Raw genomic sequence first — 13,582 nt, forward strand, 5'->3', positions numbered from 1 at the left:
ATTCCTCAGGATCTAGAACTGGAAGTACCATTTGACCCAACCATCCCATTACTGGGTATATACCCAAAGGATTATAAATTATGCTGCTATAAAGACACATGCACACATATGTTCATTGCGGCACTATTCACAATATCAAAGACTTAGAACCAACCCAAATGTCCATCAATGGCAGACTGGATTAAGAAAATGTAGCACATGTACACCATGGAATACTATGCAGCCATAAAAAAAGGATGAGTTCATGTCCTTTGTAGGGACATGGATGCAGCTGGAAACCATCATTCTCAGCAAACTATCACAAGAACAGAAAACCAAACACCGTATGTTCTCACTCATAGGTGGGAATTGAGTAATGAGAACACTTGGACATAGGAAGGGGAACATAACACACTGGGACCTGTTGTGGGGTCGGGGGAGAGGGGAGGGATAGCATTAGGAGATATACCTAATGTAAGTGACGAGTTAACGGGTGCAGCACATCAACATGGCACATGTATACATAAGTAACAAACCTGCATGTTGTGCACATGTACCCTAGAACTTAAAGTATAATTAAAAAGAAATAAAATGGAATGTGTTATATTCATTCATTTGCTGTTTACCGGTTACAGAATCAATGCCGCTGTGTGTTTTTCTATATTACTCTTCCAAACAGATCTTCACTTTATGGCTGAGAGGGGGGACACATTGGAATATCTCCTTTGTGATTTGGTCCTTCTTCTTTGACTTCTTTCTGTGCTTCTCTCACTTCTTAGAAATCCCACCATCCGTCACATCAGGTCCACTTCTCACCCCAGTCCTCACATCTCAGGAGGCTGTCTTTACTCCTCTTCACACATTTATTTCCTCCTCTGGATCTAACTTTGTTGCTCTCTTTTCTTGATGGCAAGAGTTCTGAAATTTCCACTTTATGCTGCCCTTCTCTGAAATACCCTGTAATTGTTTCATTTTCAAAATGTCAGCAGGTGTATAAATTGTGCGCACCTCCCCACTTGAGATTTTTTAATGGGAATGGTTTCAGGGGAGCGGTCTGATCTGACAAGCGTTGTCCACAGACACAGTGCCGTAAAATCATGGCGCGTGAAGGAGATGTCAGAGCAGGCAGCCATTCCTTTGCTTTTAAATTCAACTGAAATCTTTTAGCAAGTAACTTGGCTGGATGATGGGGGCATTCAGGTTCAGGGCTGAGAAGAAATATAGCAAATACAGTCTACTAGGGAAGGAGGCTTTACCTTCTTCCCTTTTTGTGTTTTTCTCACATTTCTTCTCAAGCCTGGCATTGCACTCTTCATCCTGGGCTTTTCTCCCCCTTCTCAAACACTTCCCTCTTGAAAGGGGGAAGTGTATTTGATTGATTGATGATTGATGTCCCTGGATCAGGGTGGCTCTGCGGTGACCTCAGGGATGGCCCACTAGTTATCCTTTTTCTGCCCTGCCTAACTGAGTCTGGCCTGCAGCCCCCTCCTTGCAACCTGGTCAGTGAGCGGCTTTGGAGTACATGATCCAGGCCCTGCATATCTCTGCACATAAGCTTGGGAAGGAGACCCAATGATTTTAATTTGGAAGCATGAAGTAAAAGTCCCCATGCTGACCTCAGCACCAACCAAGTTGTCCATTCCAGTGTTTCACAAAGAGCTCTGCATTGGGAGTCACTTCTCCATCAGCAACCAACCCCTCTATTATTGTATTGCTCTATTGTATGCTCTATTAACTCTGGAGGGAAGACCAAATATCCCTCCCTACTGCTGGCCCCTGTCTAACATTCTAAACCATAAGGATTTTCTCAACCTCCTCTGCTCTCTAGTTGCCTTGGACTTCTGCCATGTATCAGGAAGGTGCTAGGTGATTTTTACAGGTGGTCTGCAATCTTTCACTGCCCTGGCATGAAGTATCACCAGCCACAGCATTACAGAGTGATTGAGGGGTCAAATAAGAAGATGAGTGCGGGCCTCCATGTGTCCAGTGCTCAAGCTTCTGTTGCCCCATCCTTCCCCTGTAAAAGCCTCTGGGATCCATTTCTGCATTTTCTCTTGGGATTATCTGTGCTTCACATGAGACCCGCTGCCTCATTTCTTCTTTCCTAGACCACGATAGCATCCTCATAGCTAATTCATCCCTTGTTCTGTTCCATCGTACCACCTTTGACTGAACCGTGACCCTAAATTGCATCACTGACAACATCAATTTCCTGAGCCTGAAACCCTTTAATTAGTGCTTAAAAAAATACAGACCAGCCCCTACATATCTCAGTATTCACAGGCAAACCAGTAAAGTCATGTTGGCCAAGCTGGTCTCAAACTCCTGACCTCACATGATCCACCCACTTTGGCCTCCTGAAGTGCTGAGATTATAGGCGTGAACCATAGTGCCCGGCCCCAGGAATCTTAAATTCCAAAATATTGCCTGATGAGCCTCAGGTCTCCTGTGCTTCTTAGGTCATGTCTCAGGCCTCACCTCATGGGACAGTTTTATCTCATCTAAAATCCGTCCATGCCTTCCAGATTTAAGTCCCTCTGCATGTGGCCTATAACTCTTTTCCTCTGTATGCTTTGTTCTATGCTCCTGCTGTCCTTTAGATTCAAATATGAGCCAACCTCAGCTTCTATTTCTTTATTTCCTCCACTGTGTTGAAGGAAACCACAAAATCACATAGCTGTACTATTTTGAGTAACAATAAACCCATCTCGAATTTCAGGTAGATCCTCAAATAATTCAATTTTTCCAGAAACTCATGCTTGTTAAGAGGAAGTCTTAGAGAGTGTGATCTTCTAGATCTAGGTGAGATGAGTTTCTCAGTAGGATCATGCTCTTGATGGGTCAATAAAGGTGAAAACTAAAACTTGATCATGGTCTAGCAATGACAAGGAACACAATGGAGCTCCTTCTCTCGCTGGCTCTGCAGACTCTTCCCAAGGTGCCCCTCTTGCCTTAGATCCAATACTCCTCCCACATTTCATAGGTGACTTGGCCTTCTGCCTTTCTAGAACCTTGTACTAAGCGTCTGTTGTGCATTATCTCTGATCTTGCAGCTGCCCTGCAATATAGATAATATTATCATTTTTCAGTTTTAATGGGTGTCTTTTGCATGCCAAAACTTTTTTAGGAGCTGGGCTGTGGCACTAAACAAAACATAAAATTCCTGACCTTGAGGGACCTGCTAACATTCTAGCAGGGAAGGCAAGCTTTAAAACTAATAAATGAACAAGCATATTGCAAGTGTAATGCAAGTCTTTGGCAAATATTTAAATCTGTAAACACACACACACACACACGTACACACACACAGATATACTGTGGGCAGGGAAGGAGACACATGCATGCCGGGGAGGCACAGTGCAGGCAGAGAGGCAGCCGCTGCTAACACCCTAAGTTAGGAGTGAGCCTGGCATGTGAGAGGAACAGCTTGGATACTGATGTGACTGGAGCAGAGAGACAGGCCCAGTTAGCACAGAACTGTGTAGATCAGAGGAACAGATTTGATTTGTATCATTGTGAGTGATGTGCATTTTATTCTGAGTGAGCACTGGAGGGTTTTGAAGGACAGTTGGCATGCCTGATCCAACAGGCCTTACAATGATCACTCTGACTTCTGTGTTTCTTGCATTCTTCTTTATAGAGATTTATTTGACAAATAAATATTGTGTATATTTATAATGTACAACATGATGCTTACATACATGCATACATTGTGAAATGACCAAGTCAAGCTAATTAACCTATCTTACCTCATACACTTACTGTTCTGTGTGTGTGGTGAGAACATCTAAAATCTCCTATCTCAACAAGGATGGCTATGTTGACAATAAGCTATGGCCTGGCAAGGGCGGGGGACCAGTTGGTTGTTTTGTTGTACAATAGGCCAGAAGTGGTGTGGTCTCAGAGTAAGGAGGCAGCAGGGTAGGTTTGGGATGAGTGCAACATCTGGATTTCTTTTGCAACCAACCACTTAGATGTAGAATGTTGGAGAAAGAAAGAAGTTGAAGGTATTACTGAGATTCTTGCCCTAAACAACTAGAAGGAAGTGTGGTCCTCAGCTGAGATGGACAGGCTGGGAAGTGGGCATGAAGACTAATCAAGATTGCAGATTTGCACCCAACAAGTTTGAGATGTCTACTAGGCAGCCCCATGGGCATGGGGCTGGCAGTAGGGCATGGGTCTCCAATGTAAGGTGGCGGTGAGGACTAGCTGTGCAATGTGGGTATCTTTTGCATCTGAAAGTGCTCATGTTCCTAGTATTGGATGCCATTGAGTTTGGCTGGAAAAAAGGAGAAGCCTCAGGACTCAGCCCCAGGCATTCCAGTCCAGGAGCCTGGGGAAAGAGAAGGAAGCAGTGAAGGGCCCTGAGCAGGTCCACTGAGGTGGGAGAGGATCTGGGAGGATGGTGTCCTGGAAGCCAGGGAAGAACATGGCAGGGAGAGGGACTAACTGATGCACTCCAATGCTGCTGAAAATCCAGTAGGGAAAGGACTAAGAACTCAGTCCCAGCTTTAGCAGTGATGATCAAAAGGAGCTGAGCTCCTTGTCCTGTGTGACATAGCCACAGTTGAAAATTCACACCCCTGCTTTTCTTTTTGACATATCTCTTATATTTCACCGTTGACTTTGCCTTTTACCTTAAGGGGAAAATTGAGGGCAAAGCTAATAGACATCTCACTAGTTTTCTTTGTGACAAGAGACGATTGTGAGTTAGTGCCCATTTCCTCTGTTCTAGCCTGTTTCACTGGGACACATTCCTGCCTCCTTTTTACAGTCACATCTTCCAATAGCCCTTTGGGTGCCATCGAGTACCATTGGTCCTGTGCAGGGTCTTCCTCACTTTGCTTCTATTAATTCTTTCCTCTTCTTCTTTGTCACCCTTTTAATCATTTTCTATCATTTCATTTTCTAGGATCCTTTGGAAAAGCTCTTGCAGCCTTCAATTGAGGCTCCACATGGCATTCATCATCACCACCACTCCTTCCTGCTCAGAAAATAAAGCAGGCTGTAGCTCAGGTGTTTCTCAATCTGGCACTGTTGACATTTTGGGCTTAGTAATATTGTGGGGCTGGTCCAGGTCATGTAGGATGTTGAGCAACACCCTGGTTCCTACCCACTGGAGACTAGGAGCACCACCACTTCCAGCTGCGACAAATAAAAGTGTCTCCAGACATTGCCAAATATTCCGTGGGGGGATGGAGGAGGACAAAACAAAATTATCCTAAGCTGAAAACTACTGCACACCATTGCTCTAGCTAGAGTCTCTCTCTCTAGCTAACGTCCAGTCCTTTGTTTGCATAGGTGCTGGTAATGTTGTAAAATAAAAATTTCATTAAGAAATTTCTTTTCTTTAACTCTTGTCATGTGTCCTTATATCTTTAAGGTAAAGCTCAAACCACCTTGTTGAGTGCAAAGGAAATGTGTGATTCGGTTCCTGCCCAAGTCCATCTTTCCAGAGCTCTGCAGGCAACCAGTGCTTCTGTCCGACTCAGCTCCTTACTGTTCTGTACAAGAGTCCCGCATTTTCATGCCTCTGCACCTCACATACATCTGTCTCCCCATTTTCTACACTGTCTTTTCTCTTTTGCTCCCAAGTCATTACTGTTTGTCCATAAAAGTTAGGTAAAGAATCTTTTTCTCTGTACGACCTTTCTTTATCTTTAAATCTAACGTAGATCTTTGGATTCTCTTGGGATTCCTTGCATCTCATTATCATAATACATATTCTTCCAAACTGTGGTCATCGATCCCTTGTATTTTACCACTTACCTAATTCCAGTCTCTCAGAAGGTTAAGGATCTTGTCTTACACTTCACAGGCACTCAATAAGTACTTATAAATGTTTTAATATACTAAAGGAGCCAGAGGAGTGAAGTTACGTCTGACACAAGCAGTCACTAAGCCCTTAATGAAAAAAAGTACTGTTGAGCTCTAATGGGTGAGAAAACACTTTGAATGTTAGACACTGAAAAAAACAGGAGTGGTTCCAGAGATACTGAATTTGGTTAGAGGGTGCTCAGACTTATGAGGGAGGGGAAAGTCACAAGATGGTGCTGAATCTTGAAAATCCTTGAATTCCTGCTAAAGACAGTGAGAAGACATTGATGATCCTTAATAAAGTGGATGAACTAATCTGCATTTTTTCAGGAAGAACCACCAAATAATTCAACATAGTGTAGGTTGGAAAGAAGAGACTGGATTTATGTGGAACATTTATAGCTATTAGTTTGGACAAAAAGAGATAGAGATTGAACAAAGAGTGTGAAAGATTTTTCATAACTCTCAATCATACAATATCTAAACTATTGTGGAAACATGATTTTTTCTGTAACTTTTTTTTTTTTTTTTTTTTTTTTTTTTGAGACAGAGTCTTGCTCTGTCACCCAGACTGGAGTGCAGTGGTGCGATCTCGGCTCACTGCAACCTCTGAATCCCTGGTTCAAGCAATTCTCCTTCCTCAGCCTCCCGAGTAGCTGGGATTACAGGCACGTGCCACCATGCGCAGCTAATTTTTGTGTTTTTAGTAGAGATAGGGTTTCACCGTGTTGGCCAGGATGGTCTCAGTCTCCTGACCTCGTGATCCACCCGCCTTGGCTTCCCAAAGTGCTGGGATTACAGGCATGAGCCACCATGCCCAGCCTTTTTCTGTAACTATTCTAATTTAGGATTGAAATAACTTCCCAAGGAGTAAAGCTTGTGCAGTATGATTTTTAACTGGTTTTAACTCTTTAAGAATAAACATAATTCTCTTTATAAAGAATTTTGGTAGAATATACTGTTACTGACTTTAGCACAGCATGCAAATGAGATGCTGGAAAGCTTTTCTCTGGAAACAACGGATTATGATAATTCAGTCAATTTTTCCTTTAAAATCAGTTGAAATAATTTACTGTGCTCTGAAATAAGGATCTTCATTCAGATGTTTAATTAATTCCTAAACTGTATGAATAATTTGTTGGTGTAATAGATAATTCTTGCTTGCTATTGTGCAATGAAGCTAAAAAGTACCTATTTTAATCCCAGCTGAGGTTATTATACAGAAAGTTGGTGTCATCTCAATGCACCCAGCCCGTGGATGTGAGGCAGGACACGGTGGATCTCCAAGCCAGCTATCAGCAAACTGCTTTTCCTCTAAGCTCTGTTTCATGTGCTAGGATTGCTGACATCTTATTTTCAATATCCTCTGTATTTCTGGCTTCAGATTCAGATGTCCCTAGCTTGTGTTTGCACACATATAGACACATGCAAAATTACATACACAGACACACAGAGACACACAGACACACTCTGGTGTGCAGCCTCCTTCTGCCAACAGTATGCCTTTTTTCTTTATAATCTCATGGATTTTGAGAATATAAAAAGCAGCTACTTTGTACAAAAAGTTGAGAACATTGACTGTATATGCTATTTTGATTGTGCCGTTAGATACAGATAAATACAGTGTTTTTCTCTCCATCTCTGCTCTTGCCTTAGATGGGGGTTGCCAAGGTGATCATACAGCACAGAACATTTGTTTTTATGTGGCTCAGTGAGTTCACGCTGAAAGCTAAAGCGATACCAGCAACTTCTCATCCTGAGAATCATTCTCTCTCTATTATTTTTGTTGTCATTCTCTGGCCACATGTTCTTGCTCTGCATGTTTTAAAGATTGTAGGAAGATTTTTGTCCTCAGTTTGGTGGCCTGATGCCTCGGGGTGGTTGTGTAAATAAATATTTACTCAGGTAAGAGATGTCACACATGTTGTCAGTGCTCACAAAAATGTGTGATTCTAACATGTCCCTTTGGAGTGAGATGGATTCTCCTGGAGAAGCCCCAGGAAGACTTTGCTAGATGCCTTCTAGGTTCATTAGTGCTCAAGGATTCTATAAAGTTTTAGGAGATACAATTAAACATACATTATTACAGATCTTACTAAAGTCAGGCTTGTGTAAATGTTTGGGATGGTTCCTCCCCAAGGAAATGTAATGCCATTTTAGATTGTTGAGCTGATATTAACTCAGAAAGCTTTTATTAGGGTTCATACTCCCATCTTTTGTTTTATACCATAGAACATATGAAGAGTTCAATGTCTTATCCTCACATTTGCAAAGACGATGCTCATGCAAAAATACTGACTGATCATTCATTCCTTCAGTGATCAGCTGTGTATTGACTATCCATTTGTCAAACTCTGCTAAGAAACTAGGGATGTGAATATTACTTTAAATCCAATATGATTTCTGTCTTCATGGACCCTAGAGTTTAGTTAGGACAGGCAGACATGGATCACATAATCACTCAAAGAAATATAATGTTGCAACAGTACAATGCTGGGTGAACCCATAATGGGCATTTGACCAGGAGCTCAGGGAAGGCTTTCCAAGGAAAGAGCACAGTAAGATCTGAAAACAAGTCCGGAATTACCAGGCAAGAAGGGTGGGAAGGTTTACTGGGCTACAAAGACAATCATTCAGAGACTGCTGTGGGCAGGAGTATGGCAGGTATGTGGCTGGGAGGAGGCCAGAGCACTGGGATTGAGGTGGGGCAAGAGGGGGATAAAGCGGAGACTGGAAGGGCATTTCCAGGCAAGAAGAGGCTAGAATTTGGGCTCTGTTAAAAAATTCTGTCTTTATTTCTATAGAAATTAAAAGTCATTTAAGGGTCTTGTATTTCTTTTGAGGGTAGACCAGATGGATGTAGGGAGACCAGTTTGTTTTTATATTTTAGTACCCGGGCATAGTTTGCTCTAGTGTGGAAGTAGTGGGTAAGAGGAGAATGGAGTACATTCAAGAGACATTTAGGAAGCAAAATAAAAAGCAAGCAAACAAACAAACACAGAATTGGGTAAGATACAGGGAGTGAGGGAGACGGAGGGGTCAATGCTGGTTTTCTGAGTTGCGCAAATAGATATACAGCAGTGCCATGAACTGAGACAAGCAAAAATGGAGGGCAGCCAGTATGGTGAAGGAGGATCCTGGGCTGGGTTTCAGACACATTGGATTTGAGGTTCCTTGAGACATCTAGGATGTCTTAAATCCTTAAAAGATAATGTCTTTTAAGAAGACATTGGGTGCATGAATTTAGGTCCTGGAGGTAAATTTGGGTTGGAGATGTAACTTGTAGGTCTTCTGCATAGAGGTAATAATTGAAGCCAGGGGTGTTGATGAAAGCATCTGGGGAAGCTAAGTATGAATCAACATGACATGACAATGGCAATAATTTCCTGTCTGCTTTAAATGAAGGAATAACTACTAATTCATTTACATGTAAACTTTATGAAGTGACTTAAACAGATTTAAAATCCTCTCAAGTAATCATTCATATTTATCTACCAGCAATAGATATCCAAAAATGACAGGGTTATCCACAGCCTAGAAAAATAAGGTGTAGGAGAGGATACTCTTGCTATCTTATCAAAGCTCAGAAGGGAGTGGAGATCAAAGCTAACTCCCTCCTTGTTTGAATCTGCTAAAGCCATCACATATATCAAACACATATAACCTAAAACATCCTACTGCTTTAAATTGACTTAAAGTTTTAAAAAAATTTTGAGAACAATTTTGTTAGAAAATTTGGCAAATCATATGGACACAAAACTTAAATACGCTTGCACTATAATCAAACAGAACTCTCTGGGTTGTCTTATTTTCCTGCAAGGAAATAATCTTACATGCATTTTTCTTATTCATTAGTAGTGAATTCCAATACCAGTTGCTTACCCTACTGTGTATTAGATTGAAGTCCAGCAGAAAACATTTGTCCTTCAGGGCATCCCTGGGTGAGTCTAAGATTGCAGTGATTTATTCTAGGGAAGTACGGCTGGGATGGGGAATAGACAGGCCTCTGTGATTAGCGGGCTGTCAGTGGGTGCATTGTGGAAAAGGAGATTATGCATTTCTCATGAACTATGAGCAATTCATAGTAAGTATGAATTGCTACCTGTGAAATATTTAAATATTAAATCTATATTTATTAATTACTGTGGATTGTAAATCACATAGTAGCTATGTGATATTGGATAAACTGTTGTATGTTACTCTACCCTTTAGATTGTCTCTTTGCCCCAATTTTAGGTGGCTCAGTGTGTAAGATGCCCTCCCAAGTGAAAGCTGTCTTTCTTTCTAGTTCTAGCAATGCAGACACCTGTGCAAACTATGGAGGATGCACATTTGATCAATGGTGTCAGGAATACTAGTGCTACTTGAAAATTCTTATGCTGAACTCAAGTTTTCTTTATAATAAATTGTTCCAAAGCATTAAAAAGTTGAAAGGAAAAACAACAACAACAACAACAACAACAACAACAACAACAACACCTTCTGCTGAACTTATTTATACATAGGCTAGAATATTCACTTTGAAAATCTGGGAGTTGTTAGCTTGGCTAAACCACAGACCTGGCTTGTGACTCCTTTCCTGTGACCTGTTAGCTTGTTTTATGACTGGAATGCGATCCTTCCCTCCAGTTAAGAATCCCACAGCTTCACATTTAAAAAGCCACTAATGTAGGCAAACTGAGAACAGGAGTGTAGAGAGCCTGGGTTTTGCTGGGTTTGTGGCTTGGATTTACCATTAATTGGCTCTTTGGCCTTGGGCACTTTCCTTCTCCCTGTGGCGTATCTGTTTCCATACCCGAGAAAGGCTCTGCTCTGGGATTCTTGGATCAGGTTTCCATAGCTCATCTCTGGGTGCTCTGTGTCAGCTGAGCCCGTGCATGACCATCCCACTTGCCGTTAGAGAGGCTGGCTGTGTGAAACTGAACAAATTACCTTATCTCTGTACCACATTTTTTCTAATTAAATAATGGGGTATTTATAAACCTACTACACAGTGCGGTTGCAAAAAATTAAAAATGGCTAAATACATGTAAAGCACTTAGGACAATAAATTATTTTTTGCTGTTGCTCTTATTTACTTCATGCTAAGTTTGATGCCCTCATCAGCACTTATTCCTAGTCTTCATAAAATGTCTATTTGTACTTTACAGGCCTGGGCCTGTCCAGTATACACAGAGATTGGAATCCAATGATGCGATACATTTCACTTGGGAAGAGAAACCTTGTAATGGACCCTCTTTCTGGCTCTTTCTTCACTGCAGTCACAGAGACTTCTCTCTCTTCCCCGCTTTCAGCAGCCAGTCACCCCCCAACACTCCTCCCTCATATCCGTTTTCACTCTCCCAGCCCCTACCTCCTTTTCAATGTGCTAGACCAGTGATGCAGGTAATGATTTTGCAGGTGACAGTGTGTGAGTGCATGGGAGTGACTATGTGTGTGTGACTATGTTAGTGTATGCGAGCATATATGTGAATACATGTGTCAGTGTTTGAAAGTGTTAGTGTACGAGACAGTGTGAGTGTGAGCATGACAGTGTGTGAGTGTGTGAGATTTGGTGTGTGCGAGTGTGTAGCTGTGTATCTGAGTGTGGCAGTGTATGTTAGTGTATGTGAGAGTATATGTGGACAAGTGTGAGTGTGCACGAGTGTCCAAGAGTGTGTGTGTTAGCGTAAGTGTGGTAGTGTAGATGAGTATATGTGAGTGTGTGAGTGTGAGCATGTGTGAGTATGAGGGAGTCTGTCAACATGCGAGGGTGTGTTCATGTGAGTGTGTCAGCGTGTGTCAGTGTGAGACAATGTGAGAGTGTGTGTCTGTGATTATGAAAGTATGTGTGAAGCTGAGAGTGCCTGTATGTGTGAAAGTCTGTTAGTGAGTATGAGTGTGTGTATAATTCAAGGCAACCAAGGTAAAACTGTTTCATGCTATACCTAAGGCAATTATTGCTGGGTCTTATACAATGTCACCACTGTAAAATGTCACCACTTTTAAAATGAACAGAACTCCTGGGAGGAATGCATGGGACAAGGGCCAGGATGCTGAATTTCAGAGAGTGGTATAGTGTAGCTCTGACTCTGGATCCAACCTAAGGTAGTCTGAAACAAGCATCCGTTTCCAGCGACATGGTTTTCATTCTCTTGTGATTATTTTACTTTTCATTAGGTGTCCCAAGTGCTCTTCCTATAATAATGATTTATCAGAAGGAAGCCTAGGAATGAGGTAAAAGTATTTTTTCGTAAACATTTTTCTTTTCTCCTTTCAAAAATATTTCTAATTGTGATGAAATAAATACATTTTATGCAAACATGGGCTGTAAAGCTTTCTTTTTACTTTCCTGCCCTTACTTTAAGTCAGATAGCTTCCCATTGACAAAATCAAGTACCATTCACTGTGTCTTCCCACGTATATGTACAATATCCTCTTTTCCAATTTGGTGTGAAACTTTGTTGCTTTTCATGGTAACTTTATATCCGCAGTGCTTTCCTCAGCAGTTCACTATAGACTACTGTATATTACTGTTGGTTTCATTGATAGTATTTGAAAAAGCTGTGTTGAGAAGTCAGGTTCAGGGAATACATTTAAATTTTCTAAGAGGAGTGTGCAGCCTTCCCCATGGATCCTTCTGTCTGTTGGGAAGATTTGCTCCACAAAGGTCTGCTCAGCTGTCTGCTTTGGAAGCATGCTTCTCCATTTCATCACAAGATTTCTGAAGGAAATACAAGCCTTTCTGTCTTCAGTTGCCCTGCTTTAGGAGAAGACTTTCTGAAATGGAAGCTTAGGAAATAACTCCTGGATCAGTTGCACAGAGAGGGTACCAAGGTCTGAAAAACTCTAATTCCAAAAGGATTAAAATAAGACACATTACTTCTCATCCATCCTCCAGGGTTAAGATTAATTCATTTTGAGTATGATGATCATATGACATCAAATATGTCATCCTTTGACTCCCTCAGACAGGACACTTCTCCCTGTTCTGAAATGTAAATAAACGTGTGGTCACTTGTAATGTATCTTATTAAGTTTGAAATCTTAACTATTACCCTAACTTCACTTACTTTAAACATTTTAATGAGCAAAAGAGTAATTTCAACAACCAGTTAGCATCGACTCAAGAGGCTCCCTGGGAAAAGGGGGCAGCATCATGCCCCTTTCTGGGTGGGCTTCGGATTCCCCTTTGGAACATCAGGTTTTTAGACCCAGGACTGTGAAGAACAGAAGCGACAAAATATCTGAGTTTCTGATTTTCGTATGTGACATATAGTGGTTGGAGCCAGTGAAATTCACAATTTCAGCTGAAGCAATTGCTAATTCTTCATTTTATTTTACTCACCAGCACAAGGAATAACCAACTTGATTTTTTGCCTTCCAGGTACATTCATTTCAACCAACTAGAAACGCTACAGCCAGAGACCTTTGGAGACCTTCTGAAATTAGAGCGACTGTAAGTGCTGACCCTTTAGATGTCCTTTGCTTCTGCTTTACATTTTCCGTTTATATAACCCGTCTGACTGCCATGGAGATCAGGCCACTTTGCCGTAAGCTTTAGAGGCATAACCTGTACCTTGGCACTATAAAACAGAGTTAATATAAAACTTTCTATAGTTTAAGATCAATGGAGAAAAGGTGAAATAGCCAATTAAAAAAATAGGGCAAAAGAGAGGAAGAAACACTTCACAAATGAGGGAAAGCTATTTAAAAAACTTATATCGGGGCTGGGCATAGTGGCTCACACCTGTAATCTCAGCACTTTGGGAGGCCGAGGTGGGCGGATCACCTGAGTTCATTCAGG

General features: G+C 41.5%; 1 protein-coding gene across 1 annotated transcript in view; it reads left to right on the forward strand.

The window, feature by feature from the left end:
• PXDNL (peroxidasin like) overlaps window positions 1-13,582 on the forward strand; it is a 513,952-nt gene that overhangs the window by 315,696 nt on the left and 184,674 nt on the right. Inside the window, exon 5 of the mRNA XM_030937395.1 lies at window positions 13,163-13,234. Within this exon, the coding sequence (XP_030793255.1) occupies window positions 13,163-13,234 (72 nt within the window). The remainder of the gene's footprint in view (window positions 1-13,162; window positions 13,235-13,582) is intronic.

The sequence above is a fragment of the Rhinopithecus roxellana genome, chromosome 9 (assembly GCF_007565055.1).
Source record: "Rhinopithecus roxellana isolate Shanxi Qingling chromosome 9, ASM756505v1, whole genome shotgun sequence".
Taxonomy (NCBI): domain Eukaryota; kingdom Metazoa; phylum Chordata; class Mammalia; order Primates; family Cercopithecidae; genus Rhinopithecus; species Rhinopithecus roxellana.